Genomic DNA, 16,262 nt, shown 5'->3' with positions numbered 1-16,262 from the left:
GTTATTTCAGGAGAAAAATATCTTGATTTTTATATTGAATAACTCAAATATGTGACTGTTGTGTTTGCCTGATTGACTAAACCTGCTGCCATTTCATGTTTAGTATTTTCATTCTACATTTGCTTCACTTTTTAATATCCTCAGATGTTTGTGTCTCTGCAGACGGTGTACTTGACCTGTCGACTAAGAAAAGTCCGTGTGCTGGCAGCACTTCCCTGAGCCATTCTGCAGGCTGCTCCAGTACTCAAGGGAACGGGTAAGAGAAAATATTTGTAGCCTTCCACAATTTTATCTAGATAATTCACCAGAGATTGATTTGCCACTTTCCCCTGTGTACTTTAAAATTTAATCCTTCAGAGTAACAGGTGGACCTTTTATAAAATAACCTTTAGGCTGTCAATCAAATAAGAGTATATCGGTGCAATGTAGAATTGTCTAGTATAGATCAATTTTGTCAGTTTAGTACAAGTAGTAAGTAATCGTGAATGTAGTAAGAATATATGTCTTTGGGCTTTCTGTTCTTTAGTGTTGTGAAGGGTGAAACTCAAGCTAAATAATTCTGGAATTTAGACATAAAGGCAGTGTTTGTGTGCTATAGTTGTTGAATGAAAATTGAACTCTAGGTTTCACTTGATATCTCTAATGGGGATTGAGTGCTCGTGTGTATGTGTGTTCATTTTTGTTTTGACTTGGTTTGGGTTGTTGATTTGAACTGCAATTTTAATTCTGTAGCAGTTCAAAAAATGTGATTGTATACATTTTAGATTTTTTAATAGATAAGGCTGGTTGTGGATGTTGATGGATAACCATCTTATGTTGCGAAGACATTATTACATGCTCAGTTTTATAATTCATATGGGACTAAAGCGAATTCTCTTATTTAATTTTGTAGTGTAAGAATTATACTATGTAATTGTTACTCTGTGTATCTAGTAGTCATTTAGAAAAGTCAGGTATTAATGAAGTATTTAGGCATAATATTAGAAAACTGTTGTAACCAAAAACCAACTTTACCTAGATATGAAAATACCTTTGATAAGTTTATAAATCCGTTTATATGTAGGCATATTTAACTTTTAGACTATTTACATGGAGAAATTGTTTAGATTTTTACAAAAATCAGGTGAGAACTAAATGGACTAACCTTTTGTAACTAATTTTTATTTATCTTCAAACTGAGGAATTTCTTTACTGACTTCTGAAATGTTCTCGTCTTTTTATCATTTCACCTTTTTTATTATTTACTTTTCTCCCTTTTCTTCAGTCTAAAAATACTAACTTAATTCATTTTTTTAGATTACTGTAAATATAAGTCAGCAAGGTCCCAAATTACTGGGTTCCATTTATACATCAAAAACATGTGAGTTACATAATTAAGGATGTGTATAGTAGAAGCCCAAGTGCAGTTGGGCTTAACTTAAACTTTGCTACCAGATCCATGTATTATATGGTTGAAGTTGCTTTGCTTATCCCTCTGAATGGGAAGTGTTTTCTCTTTGGTTTTGTTTTATGGAAGACAAATGCACAATTGGTATTGCCCATATTGTTGTTGAGTGTTCAGTGGTATTCCTATTATGATAATAATGATATTGGTCCCTGTAGAGTTTTGTAGAACATATCTGATTTACCATTATTGCAGAGTTTCATTTTTAGATCTCATTAATGTATAACACTTAATATTATTCCCCTTTAGGCTTGCTATGCCAGTTGCCAGTTTTAAAAGATTGATGACCTTTTTGTATTATGAATATCAAAACCATGTAAATTAACTTTGTATAAATAGTTAACATTTCAAATATGATTTCAAAGCTTATCCACTTGAAATTTCAAAATAGGCAATTGATATTTCCGGAAGAGGAGTTTTTTCTTAACCAAAGAAAACTGCTACAAGATTGTTTATAAACCTAATAGTAATTTCTTCGAATAGAACTTACGAAAAAAGTTGGGGGGAAAGTAAGGAATAATTTTCTTTGCAGTTACATAAGCTTAAAAGATATAAATAGAGAATCATGATACTCATGTATCTTCTACCATATAGTGTTTTACAATGAAGAAGTTTGGTAAGTTTAAATGCAGAAGTCGCTCTTTTGGTTTCTTTTAGTTTTGACTCCCTCCCTCCCCCTTGGGGCTGGTTTCCATTTATATTTTTTTTCCCAAGCAAAATAAGAAATGTTATTTGGAATTGTTTAATTTTTGATGATGAACATTAGCTTGTTTGTGGAGTAAATAAGCAATCAGCTGGGGGTTCCACCAGTGTAAATGGTTCCAGTTTTATAGTTAGTGGTCATGAATGTTGAATACATTGCATTAAAGTAATTTGGCTTACTCTTTTATTACTGTACTTGTTTAGTGGTAACGTCACATTGGTAACACAATTCTGTGTAGATCTTTGGAGACTGATGATTACACTGTAATTAATAATTAAGGTGCTATTTTCAGACAGTTGCGCGAAACTTTTTCTCCGAAAATTTGTGAACCCAACCAGAGACCAGCCAACAGGTTTAATTTTTCTTTGCCCAAAAAGCTCCTGGTTTTTTTTTTTCTTTCTCCTTTTTCTTTTTGTGAACAAGTTTTAAAACTAACTGCCGAGACTATTTTTTTTTTTAATTTTTAGAGAAAAATAAATAAATAACACAAAGTGATGTTACCCAAGCAAGGCCTTCTAATAAAGGAGTGGTCCCCTCACCCATCCCTCCCTACCTGTGCAAGTCCTGCTCACATCAGTTTCCTTCCATCCAATTAGGCGACCTGGGAGACCCAGCCAGTACCGCCCAGACGGACTTCGGAGTGGTGATGGGGTACCTCCAAGAAGCTTACAGGATGGAACCAGGGAAGGTTTTGGACACTCCACATCACTCAAAGTTCCACTGGCTCGATCCCTGCAGATTAGTGAAGAACTACTGAGCAGAAACCAATTGTCCACAGCTGCCAGCCTTGGGCCATCTGGATTACAGAATCATGGACAACACTTAATATTATCCAGGGAAGCCTCTTGGGCAAAACCACATTATGAATTCAACCTCAGCCGTATGAAGTTCAGGGGAAATGGTGCACTCAGCAACATCAGTGACCTTCCTTTTCTTGCAGAAAATTCTGCCTTTCCAAAAATGGCACTTCAAGCAAAACAAGATGGAAAAAAGGATGTGAGCCATTCATCTCCTGTAGATTTAAAGATACCACAAGTTCGAGGAATGGATCTTTCTTGGGAGTCTCGCACTGGTGATCAGTACAGCTATAGCTCTTTGGTAATGGGTTCACAAACGGAGAGCGCGCTTAGTAAAAAATTAAGGGCTATTCTTCCAAAACAAAATAGAAAAAGCATGTTAGATGCTGGACCTGATTCTTGGGGCTCAGATGCTGAGCAGTCTACCTCTGGACAGCCATATCCCACATCGGATCAAGAAGGAGACCCTGGCTCCAAGCAGCCTCGGAAGAAAAGAGGGCGTTACAGACAGTACAACAGTGAGATACTGGAGGAAGCAATCTCAGTGGTTATGAGTGGAAAAATGAGTGTTTCCAAAGCTCAGAGTATTTATGGGATTCCCCACAGTACACTGGAGTACAAAGTAAAGGAGAGGCTGGGCACTTTGAAAAACCCTCCAAAGAAAAAGATGAAATTAATGAGGTCGGAGGGGCCAGATGTTTCTGTAAAGATTGAATTAGATCCCCAGGGAGAGGCAGCACAAAGTGCAAATGAATCAAAAAACGAGTAGGAATACTGTAGAGTGCCAATTACTGTACAAACTGGGTGAGCACTACTGCATCATTGTTCAGCTGTCATTGTTGCACCTAACTTCATTCCTGTGACACTGTTTCTTTGCAAATTTTGCATTGACTTGTGTATACAGAGGTGAAGGGTGCCTTTCGAATGTTGCATATTTTTAAATTTCCATGTGCAGTATGGCTCGGAATATTGTTTGGCCTTTTGCATGTTTCTCTACAAAAGAGAATTGAGTTACCTCACAGAGAACAGATTCATGGACGTGGACTCCTTGCCTGTAGAGCCTGCATGCTTTTCTTTCTTTTTCCCCTTAAATTATGTTTGCCTTTACTTTAAAAAAAAAAAAAGAAAAAAAGAAAAAGAAGAGGAAAAAAGCCCCCTTTTAGAAATCACCTCAGTTATATTGGGAGCTTTATCATTGCAAATTGGAAAGCCATCTTATAAAATGTTCACATTTTTTCTTCTACAATTCAACTAATTGAAGGATTAAACTAAAGAAAAAACTAAGAAGAACAATGAACGTTTGAATTTGAAAATTTTGGTTATTCAATGATAAATATGTATTTGGGTCATTTATATAATTACACTTAATTTACTTCGAATTTGCAATCTACTTAGTGCTCACCCAGAGGGGAAGGAGGTGGGAAATGTGCACACACTACCTTCAGAAATGCTTCAGTTAATTACTTTGAACACTACCTTTGCTGTAATTTTATTTGAGATTTTCTAAGGGTAGAATTTGATCTCACCAACAAGTGAGGATATAGCCTTATCTCATGGAGGACGAGCTCCCTTCTTACTCAGGAGCAGTCAGGGTACATTACATAAAACAATGGAGGATGCCTCATTTTAGCTAGGTTTCTTTGTATTTTTCATCCCTTTTAAAGAATTGATCATGTGCTAACTAACAACTGAATATTGTTGCAGCGCCTAGTTTAATTCAAGATCTGTTTATTGGGGGTGGGAGAGATAGGGAAAAGAAATGTGTATAACTGTGATATTTAAAGAATGATACTTAAACAACATCACTTGTCTGTTCAAAATCTACATTGATGAAGGGATCTAAGTTTATGGTAAGAAAGAAAATACAATCCCAATTCTAATATAATTTTGGTTGCTTATCAGTTCTAACTAATTCAATCAGGAGTTAAGCTCATTTTAGTTTCTCAAATAATAGTACCAGATTGGGAGAAGTTGGTTTTTTTTTTTTTTTTTAGGTTACAGTTAATTTTGTTGGTCTAATCCTCACCTCCTCTTTCTTGGCATCCTACATTAATATCCCCTTCTTAACTTCTGATATTTAGCTGATTTTCATGGTTGTTTAGCACACATTTCAGGACTTTTCAGACCATGTTTATATAAGCACTCCTTGAAGAACACCTAAGCTTTTTTGAGATGGGCTTATAAAATTGATTAAGTTTAGAAAGTTTTGTATTTCTGCAGTTTTTGCAAGAATAGCTGATAAGTAAAGCCTGTGGAATTTAGTTTTATTGTGATTAAATTAAAATTACTATTCCTGCAAATCAAATCCATACCACATACACCCTATGTTTGAATCTGCTGTTAAGTTAATTGGTCAGGCCCTTCTAAATGCTTAACCAAAAACAAAAATCATGAGTTTTTGTGTTAAAAAAAATCAAACATGAGGTGTTGTTTAGATTAAGATTGTCAGTTTCAGGTGAATGCTAACAGTTCAAGGATGAGTGGTAGGTCCAGGTATTCTCAAGGCATAAATTCTTGCCTGGAAACTTTTTGGAGCAGATAATTAAATTAGGTTAAGAATAATTTTCCCTCAGCAACCTTTGTGTTCAAAGGTTAGGCACACCATTGCTGTTATTAAAATACAGACACTGCTCATTCTTGACATAGCCTGGGCATGGGTTTCTCTTTTGATTTGGTTGTTTTGTTTAACAATTTAATCAGTGGGTGACTGAACCTGTTTCCTCTTGGTTTCTAATCTCAACGGAAAAAGTAGTTTCGGTTAAGTAACAATATATAACTGCAATATTTCTAGCCTAGCTGGAAGTTGCAATAAAAATACATTATGAAATGTATGGTTTTCATCTGCAGTTGAAGGAAGTTTGGTAGAAAGTTTGCTGAAAGCAAAAGGCTAAGCTTATGAAGGAACACCTCCTTTGTTTCACATTCAGTTTTTCAGCACACAATTAATTGCAGCCATGGTGCCTTTTTGCACAATGTTTGGGGTATTCAGTAGCCAAAAATTGCTGCAAAAAGGTCCTTTGAGAAATTAATTTGTGCTTGCTTTTTTATCCCCTCTCAGAAAGACATCACTAAAGGCCCATTTAAAAATCTGGCCCTAAAAATTGAAGTTTTGTAGAGTTTTACTGTTCAGAGAGGTTTAATCCTATGTGGTAGTCTATATAAGTGATGTATGAGTTGAGTTATGTAAATTTTGTCATTGTAGTGTACATGGAGTGATCATTTTACTAACATAAATATTTTCTATGTGTGTTTCAGTGGATGACAATCGAGCAGCAGAAGAATGGTGTGCCTACCCTTTAATGCTGCAGTTTAAATAAGAGAACTTGTATTGTGTCATTTCAGATTGTAGGCTGAGAGTTGTAAATAGTGCAAATTTGAGTACTTCTATTATTTGTTTTGGTTAGAAAGTGAATTTAAAAACAAACCAAACTCTGAACTTTCTCAGATTAAAAGTCCTGAGACCTGAAGATTGTAATATTCATGTCTGTGAAGCTTTTAAACATTACACTTGAGATCAGTCATGACTTGATATTCAGGTAAATTTTCTTTTCCAAGAAGCTTTTGAATAAGCATATTTTCTCCAAAGGTCGGTCTCTCTTCCTCTCTTCCTCACCCCCTCTTGTTTGTTTTTTTGAGTGTAGATTATTTTAAAGCACTAATTGCATTACATTGGTAACTGCAATATAAAATAGCCATTATTGTTTCGTGAAGCATGGTTGAAATTAGATAGTGGTCCCTTTTTAAATTTCATGAGCCTCTCAGAAAAAAGAAAAAACCTTTTAAAAAAAGACAAAACAAAAAGCTGCTGAATATTTCAAAAGATATATATTTTACCTTATTGTAGGTTTTGTAAAGTTAGTTTGTAATATTCAGGTGCACTTTTAATGTTAAATTTTGTGTTCAGAGTTCCATTATACCATGTATTTCCTGGAGGTGGCTCATCATCATCACATGGCTGGTGGTCAGTCTTCATGCCACAGTGATCCCTTAATATTTAATTTCTCTCTTGATTTGCCACTATGCTGTATTGGCACTTTCGGTGTAGATATTCTAATTTGGGGACATCCTCATAAATGTGTAATAGAGATTGGTCTACTCGGATGCTTAAATTCTGCTTATCAGAGTTTTGCATGGCTCAAAACAACAGGTGACCATTTTTATGGTATGGGAAAGTATAGTTCATGACTGTCTTGTGTCACAAAAGCCTTTTTTCCTCACATTTTTGGTAGGTGGATGATGACATTACTCAAATTATATAACATTATTTGAACTAATGATAGGAAATAATGTATTTAAAAATAAATTCTTGCATTTTTAATGAGAGCATTGATATTATAGATAAGCTATGGCACTATAAAATCAAAAACACTAATTCTGTGGACAGCTATCTAGTTGGTATTTTATCATTAGCATTCTCATCCTGAGACAGCACAGAAATCAATTGATAGTAATATAGTATATTATATTACTTTTTTGATAGGCTTACAAGTGACTGAATTATATTTGTGATGAGCTATACACTTTATTCTGCTCCTCAAATACCATGAAGGACAAGATCTCTCTTTCAGGAAAAATAATTTATATTTGTGTATAATACTTTTTAATATTAAGTTTGTTGTTATTCTGAAGTTTAGATGTTGCTTGATATAAACCTTTGCTGCAGCAGATCATGAATATGAGTAAGGCTTTGTGTGATAGTAGGGTCCTTATGTGAAGTTAATTACTGTTCAATTCTGGTGCGCAAGCTCAACAAGTGTGAAGTGTGTATTAGCTTTATTTGGTACACTTTTACTTTACAATATTGAAGTGCTTTAGAATTCTGGTTATCTTATATAAATCATTACCTCAAACAATTGGCATTTTTATTCCCCAGTGTTTTACCTTAGCTATAATATGAGCTATATGGGATCAGATAATAAAACAAAAGAAGGCACAATGAGATGTTTAGTTCCCAATTTTCTGGAGAGAACACTAAATTAGACTAAAAATGACTACCTGTTAAGGCCCATATCCTAATTACCTTCTGTCATTAGGCAGTACATAGCAACCTTTGAGCTGCTAGTGAGCTGTGTGTTCTCCCCCATCCCCAAGTAAGCACATGGTGCCAGGCCTGGTTCTAATCCTTTGTAGATTCTCTTATATTTCATTGACACATAATAGTGAAGCTTGGTTTTATGTGGCTAATAAAACAGATTAAGTCAGCTCAATGTCAGAACCTGAAATTATTTTGAATCATTAACAGCAGATGTATGGCAAGTTGGTGTCATTTTCTCAAACAGCTGTTACCCTTGTAGATTTCATTTTGAAACTGCATTTTTTTGTTTTATAATTTACCAAATGCAGAGATAGTTTTCATGTGGAATTCTGTTTTCTATATATTCAGGTTGCTGTCATTGGTGATAGAATATGGCAATAGATCAAATTGCCCTACTTAATGTTTTATAGGAGATACTGACAGTCATAGGTTAAATTTTGGCCTATATGAAAATATCGGAGATTGTTTCCTTGTCACTGTTGCTGTAGAATTAGATCTTCATTAATACTATGGTCAGGCCAGTATTATTAAAAACTTGACAGCTTTAGCCAAACAGTCCATTTAGGAGACTGTTATGCTACATAGGGATTTTTTTTTAACTAATTTCTTTCAAAAACTACTGAAAAGGAAAAAAGTATAATTATGGTACAGAAATACAGACCTCCGGACACTTTCTTTATTAATTATTTTGGATTCATTCTGTCCTTGAGACTTGAGTAGGATTTGAAAACATGCTGACTGAAAGGGAAATGGAGGAATTCTTTTCGTATCCTCCTATATTCCAGATAATCTTGCAGTCATTTTTTTCAAAAGCCGACAGTAGCCCTGTAGCATAGCTCTGTAGCTGTGTATACTAAGTGTTATGAAGGAGATTGGAGGAAAGGGGTGGTAGGATGGGCAAGTACATAGACACAGATTCTGCCCTGTTACACTAAAAATGAGTCACAGGACAGACAGTGTGGTAAAGTTGGGCCATCTTCATTTGTTAGAAAAATCTTTACATTGTTTGAAAATGAGAATCAAGGCTAGTTAATGTTGATTTGACCAACAAACATCAGAAACTCTGAAACTCTTTGGGGGGGGGAGAGTAATTCTAAGGTTTCCAGTTCATTTAGAACTGTTTCCATAAATGCTGAAAAGCAAGCACTTTTAGTTAACCATAGATTTATTGGATGTAGCAAATATTATACTCATAATATTTAATCTCTATTGTTTGAATGTGGAAATGAACTATTTACTTCATCTTGAACTGTTCTTGAATAGGTGCAAGATGATCTGTTCAACACTGGAAATGACCCTACACACATACCAAAAAAAAAAAAAAAAAAAAATCTAAAGCAGTAAGACATATTTGAAGATCCATACCTCTTAAACTTAGATTTGTCTTGGGGAAAAAAATGTATGAACCTATAACCAGTATTAGTGCAGTCTTGGATTCCTTGTTCTGCATAATTGCACCCTTTCTCAGGTATGTCCTGAAAACATAAATTTTAAAATGATCTCTTTGGAGATTAGATTCTCAGTGGATAGTGTGTAAGGGGACTGTGGGTGGGGGGCCAGGGATAGTTAGACACAGGACACTGACACAGTAGAGCAGGGATTTTTAACAGTCAATAGCCAAATAGAATTTCAATCTAGGATATTTTTACCCCCTCAGAATGAGTGAAACAACTCCTACTATTTGGTAAATACCCGGTGCTACACTCCTAAAAGTCTTTCACCAAGGTGACTTTTCTGCTTGGTGGAAGGGTATATAGTGAACTTTACTGTCACTAGGAAAGCACTTGTCCAAAATGTTTAAAAGTACTAGAAAAGGGATAATTCAGCACTTTTTCTGTTACAACACTAAAGTCTTAATTTATCTTCAGAGTCTTAGGTACTGTAAGTTTTAGGACGATTATTTAAAAATATGAAACATACTACATAATATGGGGTCAGATCACATTTATATAAATCTTATTTTAACTAAAGACAATAACATTTTGTACCTTTCTAGCAATTGTAAGTGATTGCCTCATTTTCCCCATTTCGTTAAGCTTTTCAGGCTTAAGAATTTGGAATTTGAGAGAAGGTTAGGGGGACATACCCCAAAATGAAAAAATTATATCAGACCATCTTAGAAAAATAAACCACTAGGAAAATGGGTAGGGATTCTCTCCCCCTTTAAGTCTTCAGGGAATGAACAGTATTTAGAATCTTTGGCTGAAATTCAAGCCTTTTTACTGTGTAAATTTTTAATATTAATTCACTTACATGCTTTTTACATCAGAGGACTGAAATGGATCTTAATGTTTTTAAGTTGTGGAAGGGTATATTTCTAAAATGAGGGGGGATGATTAACTAGGTTAGTATTACCAGCATTAGTAAGTTTAAGGAATTTTAGTATGTAATAGCAAAGTGTTTGATTAAAAGTCTAATCCTATATTGCTAGTCGAAATTAGTTACATTCTGATCTAGGAAAGATATAGTCATTGGATATTGATATGCTGTGCTGTCAGAAAACCAGACTAAGAAACCTTTATCTGACTCCTACATGTTGCTTGTTCTGATGGGATGTATACTTTACAGCAGCTTGTTGCTGCTTCGTTTAAAAAAAAAAAAAATACATAGACTATACATTTGGAGCGTTTGCGTATAATTCTTTCTAACCTCCACTTTAAACTGTCAGACATTGGTATTTTATCAGTCCACACTGTTAAATAAAACTAATGTTCTTAGAAATCCAACTTATACACACTGTTTAAAAACCCTCAGGGACAGTTTACACACTCTTCTCACTCAATTCAGGTACTTTGATGCTATTCTTAAACCTAACAGTGACTTGTATTTTTCTGTTTTGCTTTTATTTCAACGTGCTGGTAGCACATCTTTGATGAATGTCAACTTAAAAACTCAGTTCAGGTATCCAGGTATAACTCAGCCAAACAGATTTTAAAGCTGCATATAACTCTCCAGCACACGGTGCCTCACACTCTTATAGTGGCATTCTATATATTCAGTTATTACTACTGAGCAGATAATGCGGGGGTTCCTGTTAACAGTGTATTTTTTAAAAATGTGCATAAATGTATAGCCAGCACATCACTCTCTGTCTCTCTCTCTCTCTCCCTCCCTCCCCCCCCTCTCTCTCTCACACACACACACACACACACACACACACACAAACGGTGAAAGTATATATTTTTAAATGCCACTAATAGCCAGCACAATTAAAAGACATTCCTAGCTGCCTCTGTAAACTATAACAGATGCAGTTCCTCCTTGATGTGGCTCTTGCTTCTTCACCATAACTACTACTAAATTCAAGCACTGGTCCTTGGGTGTCTGACCTCTACATTCTAGTTTATGCAATGTCTTTAGAGAATCTGTGCACTGGCCACTGTGATGGAACCATTGGGCCAGGAGTGCTTTGAGTTTATCAGTAGTGATTCTGCCAAAGTTGGTGTTTTAACATGAGTATGTAAAATGTCAAAAAATTAGCAGAGGTCTAGGTTTGCTTATTAGCAGACAATTAAGTCAGTGTATTTTATAGCCTTGAAGACCTCAGTGACAAGTTTCTTCTGATGTGAAGTTCTAATTCCAGTGTTTTAGTCCTTTACATCTCTGATGTTAAGACTTGTCTCGTAACTCTTGTTTTCTACAGTACTATCTGTGGTTAACAAAATAGGTTATCCCTCTGCTTGAAATTTGATATCTTACATCTAAAAGAAATTCTCTCCATATATAATACCCATAGCCTTCAAAGATATGGAAAATTGCATCTTTCAGATTTCTAGAAGTTCAAGTGTCATGAAACACAACAGGAACCCCCTTAACTCTTATGGACCTCATTTCAATATACTGTTTACAGTTTGACGGAATTGTATAATTTAATATTTCTCTTGTACTGTAGTTTATATTTATTTACAGATTTTTTTGTACTGTGTGATTTGAACTTTTTGTTCCTTGCTATGATTAATGTTTATGTAGTAGAGCACTTATGATCACAAATTAAGATTTTTGGTTTGATTGCACTACATTAAATTTTTTAATGCAGTTCTGATTTTTTGACTGGACTAAAATAAGCTGTGTCTTAATGTATGTGATGAGTACTTAAAATTTTAATCCATGTGGTCCCCCCACCCCATTTTCTTTCTTTCTTACTTTTTTTTTTCGTTGTATGTCAAAAGCGCTAGTTCTTTCGTGCATGTGTAAGATTTAATGGTTCCATTGTATTATTTGACCATGACATTTTGGAGAAACATTCCCAGCTGTAATGTTGTGTATGGTAGTTCTCACTGGATGCTAGACTTTCAAAACCACTATTCTTCTAATAAATTTTGTTGTGAAAAACTGTTTTTAAAGCTTGGTTTCTACTTCTTACATTATTAGTTTTCTTTTTTTCTTTTTTTAAATTATAAATGGGCTAAGGAAAGTGTACTGTAAAATGTACATGGTAACCAATGTTGTAATCTTTCTTGGTAAATTCTTTCCAGATGAAATTGCTCAGATTGCTAGAAGTTGCCACTACAAAATTGTGGTTCAGAATTCAAGTGCAGTACTGCCTTGTAACTCAGTGTCTTTATTAATTTGAACTTTCCCTAACTCCCTCAGTTTTCATTGGATTTCTCACTTTAAAAAATTCTGTTGGCTAAACAAAATATATCAATATTTCTATGATGCTATCTTAGAGTAGTCTTAGTTTTTCATAATTTTTTAGAGTGAAACTTCCTGCTGGGATTGCTTGTCAAAAAAGAATACCAGTTTGCTGATTTGTTGACTGTTTTCTTGAGACTTGACTACAAAAGCACTGTCAATCAGTTACAATTATTCTGTTTCTTGGGAGGATGCTGATCAACATTTATATTGTGGTGTTTTAAAATGAGATTTATAAACAAGCTCTGTATTATAAAGAGATTTTTGTAAAATGATTAAAAGAACTGAATTATGGTTCTTAAAGATTAGAAATAAGAGTAAAATATTTCAGAAAGCTTCCTTTTAAAGCTCAGTATGTAATTACAATAGATGAAGGTATTGTGGATAGTTGGTCTAGCTTACTTTTTAGTTAATTTTTTTTGTCTGAGACTAGCTAGTATATCTGTCTTGGTGTGATGTTTATAAAAATCAAAATTTTTGTTGGTACTACAAGTGTGTACATTGGCTTTATTTTCCCTTATTCACTTATGCCATGTGTTTATAGACTATTTCTGAAAACCAAATTATTATTCTTTTGTAAATTTTAAAGCTATTGCAACTTGTTTCTTTTCATTTCTTGCTGTTATCTGTCCTAAACCAGATTGGTGATAGTAAGATTATAGTCTAGAATATCATAAATGAATTTGTTTTATTTTAGTGCCCCTATTTTCAAATTGATACTTGGCTCTTTAATGTTATGATTCTACTTAATGAAAGCCCTTCTTTCTTTTCTACTAGAACTTTCTTTTCTTGATTCAGCTGATATTTTGAAAATAACTCAGGGATCCCTGTGTCTCAACAAGTGCAGGAATTAGGGAAATTTCATGTGATAGAACTGGAATTGCAAAAGGGAAATGGAATGGAAAAAGTAGAAATGGAGAGACCGTGCCAGATTCCGAGATGTAGATTTCTTACTTTTTTCCCTCAGGTATTGAATTTCTTCTTCCAGACATTTGTATTCAAATGTAAAAACATGCATAGGTTCTATAATGTTGGGTTTTATTGCTGAAATGAGTGAATAATTATGTAAGGGTTTGATAGTTATTATATTCAGTGTCCTTGTTATTATTTGCTTCCAGAAGGTAAGGATTTTAACACAAGAATTTTATTTATCATATTCAGCTTGCAGGTTCTGGGACTTTTAGTAGGTTTGTGTGTGTGTGTGTGTGTGTGTGTGTGTGTGTGAGGGGGATATTGTAGTATGAGAGTCAGATTGCATTTACAGCTGAAGTAGACAGGTTTGCTTTTAGGGGTTAGTGGAAAAGAAATGTTTTTAAAACAAAGCTTTATTTTAAAAAAAGATTAAAGGGTTGATGAGCATATAACAATTAAAGCCCTGATTTGGTTAGAGTTTAACTAGAATTTGGAAAGTAAACAGAGCTATCAAAATTCATAAGTACTGGGGCTAGGGATGTGGTCTAATGTTAGAGCACTTGGGTTTGATCCCTAGCATTACCAAAAAACTAAAACCCTCATAAGTTTTATATTCCAAGTTTGAAACTTTGTAGGCATGTAAGAACACTTAACTTCTTATTTTCTAGTAGTTGTAAAATATTAATTGTATTTATCTTTCAACTTGGTATCACTTGTTTAACTGAATGGGCTTTTCGGCCTCATTTGAACACTGAATCCATTAAAAATGTAGTTTTTAAAGTGTGAGACAAATCACAAATCTGTTCTACCATTGGGAAATACAATAGCAACCCTTCATTAAATAATAAGGCCATACCTTTGCATTACAGTGTTTTCTAAACTTAAAAAAAAGATCTTCATATCTTTTTATTTAAAACTACTCTTTCATTTTTATCATGAATTGTATATGAAGGTAATGATACTTTTTCAAAAATTAGCCCAAACACTTTTTTTCTACTCCGTTGTACCCAGTTTCTTTTTTCTGTTGGGCTAGTTCTACCTTGAATGTGAGAGTGCACATGGTCCTGGGGGAGTCATGAGATATAATTCATTTCAGTCAGAATTACATTTTAAGGAATACACATCCCTGGGTCCTACATCTGAAGCCAATGAATTCATTTTTAGAAATGAGAGTTAAGTATGTTATATTTTTTAAGACGGTGTACAGGAGACTTTTCGGTTTGGCTTTTTAAATTGTGGTTAAAGAAACAAAAGTTTACCATCTTAACCACTTTCAAGAATAGTGTTTAGTAATATTTAGTATATTCACATTATTGCAAAACTACAGGAAATTTTGGTTAACCCAGTAGAATCCATTCTGATCTTCAATTTTTAAGATGGAAAACATGGAACTTAGAGATTTTAAGGATCATATCCCTCTCTTCACACAATTAGTTGCCCAAGTAGGCAGAGCAGAGAGACAGATGATAACCCAAGTTTGCAAGGCAGAATTTGATGGACATGGCTTAAAATCCCAGTCCTCATACTCTCTTACTGTGAGATCTTGAACAAATTACAGAACTTTTCCAAGCCTCTCTTTTCCTGCCTTATAAGAGTCCTGTACTACCTGTTCATTGATTTAATATGAGACTTAAATTAAATCTTATGTATAACATACTTAGCACTGAGTCAGATTCTTTGCAAGTGTTAAATGAGAGCAGGAGTGAAGTCTCCTGACAAGTGTCATAATTCAGTGTGTGAGGGATGGGAGAGCGAGAAAATCAGATTGAAAGCTGTGGAGGAGAGTATATTGGTTAGAACTCTGAAGGTGAGACATATGTGTTTATATGTTAGACTATGACATAGGACTGCCAATCTTGTTCTCTTCCAAAATGTTGGAACAGTGATAAAATTTGAAAGGAATATTGCTTTTTTGCATATTGTGCTGTTTTAGAATATAATAAAAATATCGTTTTTTGTTTCAAAGAATAGAACAGTAGATGTCATTTGAAAGTAGAAGATGCTTAAATTATAAAGTTACATGCAATTTAACTACATTTCCATTGCATGAGTTTTTTCATACTTTTTTTAAGGTTGAAATTTCACATACTTTAAATCTTGATTTTTTAAAACATAGGTAGTAGAGTTTGAGCAACAATATAAAAACAATGTAGGAGTGCAGAGGAGTGTATTTAATCATAAAAACTTTATGGTTTTCCAATAAAGGAGTTTGAGGATTCTTGTGCCTATTTAATTAGATTGTAGTGAATTCAGGTGGGGCCTCTGTGCATTTCAAACCAACAGATATAATCATGGCCAATACACTTTAGAGGTGTTCATCCCCACATCTGTTAAGTTGTCATAAGATATTTTTATGAGGAAGATCTGGTAAAACCTTTGGCTAAATACAAGTGAATTAAGATACAAGTAACCAGGATGGCAGATTCTTATGAAATGCTAAGGATTGGTAGATCTGTTTATAGACCAAGAATTTTCCAAACTGGATCAACCCATTGCAACACATTTATCTTTTGTAAAATCAATTTAGTGGGTCCTAACCAGCATTTTTAAAAATGGGGGTGGAAGGGAATAGAATCAGAAGAGGTAGCATATAGTAAGAATCAATGCTGTTTCATTGAATTAGTATGTCATTTTACACAACCCTATTAAAATGGGATATATGTACCAGGTCACTTTGTGTAATTTTTTTTTTTTTCCGGGTTGTAAGTAAAACATTGTAATGGGGCTGGGGATGTA

General features: G+C 34.2%; 1 protein-coding gene across 17 annotated transcripts in view; it reads left to right on the top strand.

Annotated features, from left to right (window-relative positions):
- Lcor (ligand dependent nuclear receptor corepressor) overlaps positions 1 to 16,262 on the top strand; it is a 181,479-nt gene that overhangs the window by 96,983 nt on the left and 68,234 nt on the right. For 15 of the 17 annotated variants that reach the window (XR_013431236.1, XM_078032721.1, XM_078032907.1 and 12 more), the window contains one exon: positions 163 to 256. Coding sequence is in view for 13 of the 17 variants with exons in the window: in XM_078032721.1 (XP_077888847.1) it covers positions 163 to 256 (94 nt within the window). In the remaining 4 variants the exon portion in view is untranslated. Of the gene's footprint in view, positions 1 to 162; positions 257 to 2,743; positions 4,795 to 6,199; positions 12,317 to 16,262 lie in introns of those variants that run through there. The other 2 variants (XR_013431234.1, XM_078033295.1) reach the window with 2 other exon arrangements.

This window comes from Ictidomys tridecemlineatus, chromosome 1 (genome assembly GCF_052094955.1).
Source record: "Ictidomys tridecemlineatus isolate mIctTri1 chromosome 1, mIctTri1.hap1, whole genome shotgun sequence".
Lineage (NCBI taxonomy): Eukaryota > Metazoa > Chordata > Mammalia > Rodentia > Sciuridae > Ictidomys > Ictidomys tridecemlineatus.
Note: the sequence above shows the minus strand (reverse complement) of the source record. Positions and strands in the feature narration are given on the sequence as shown.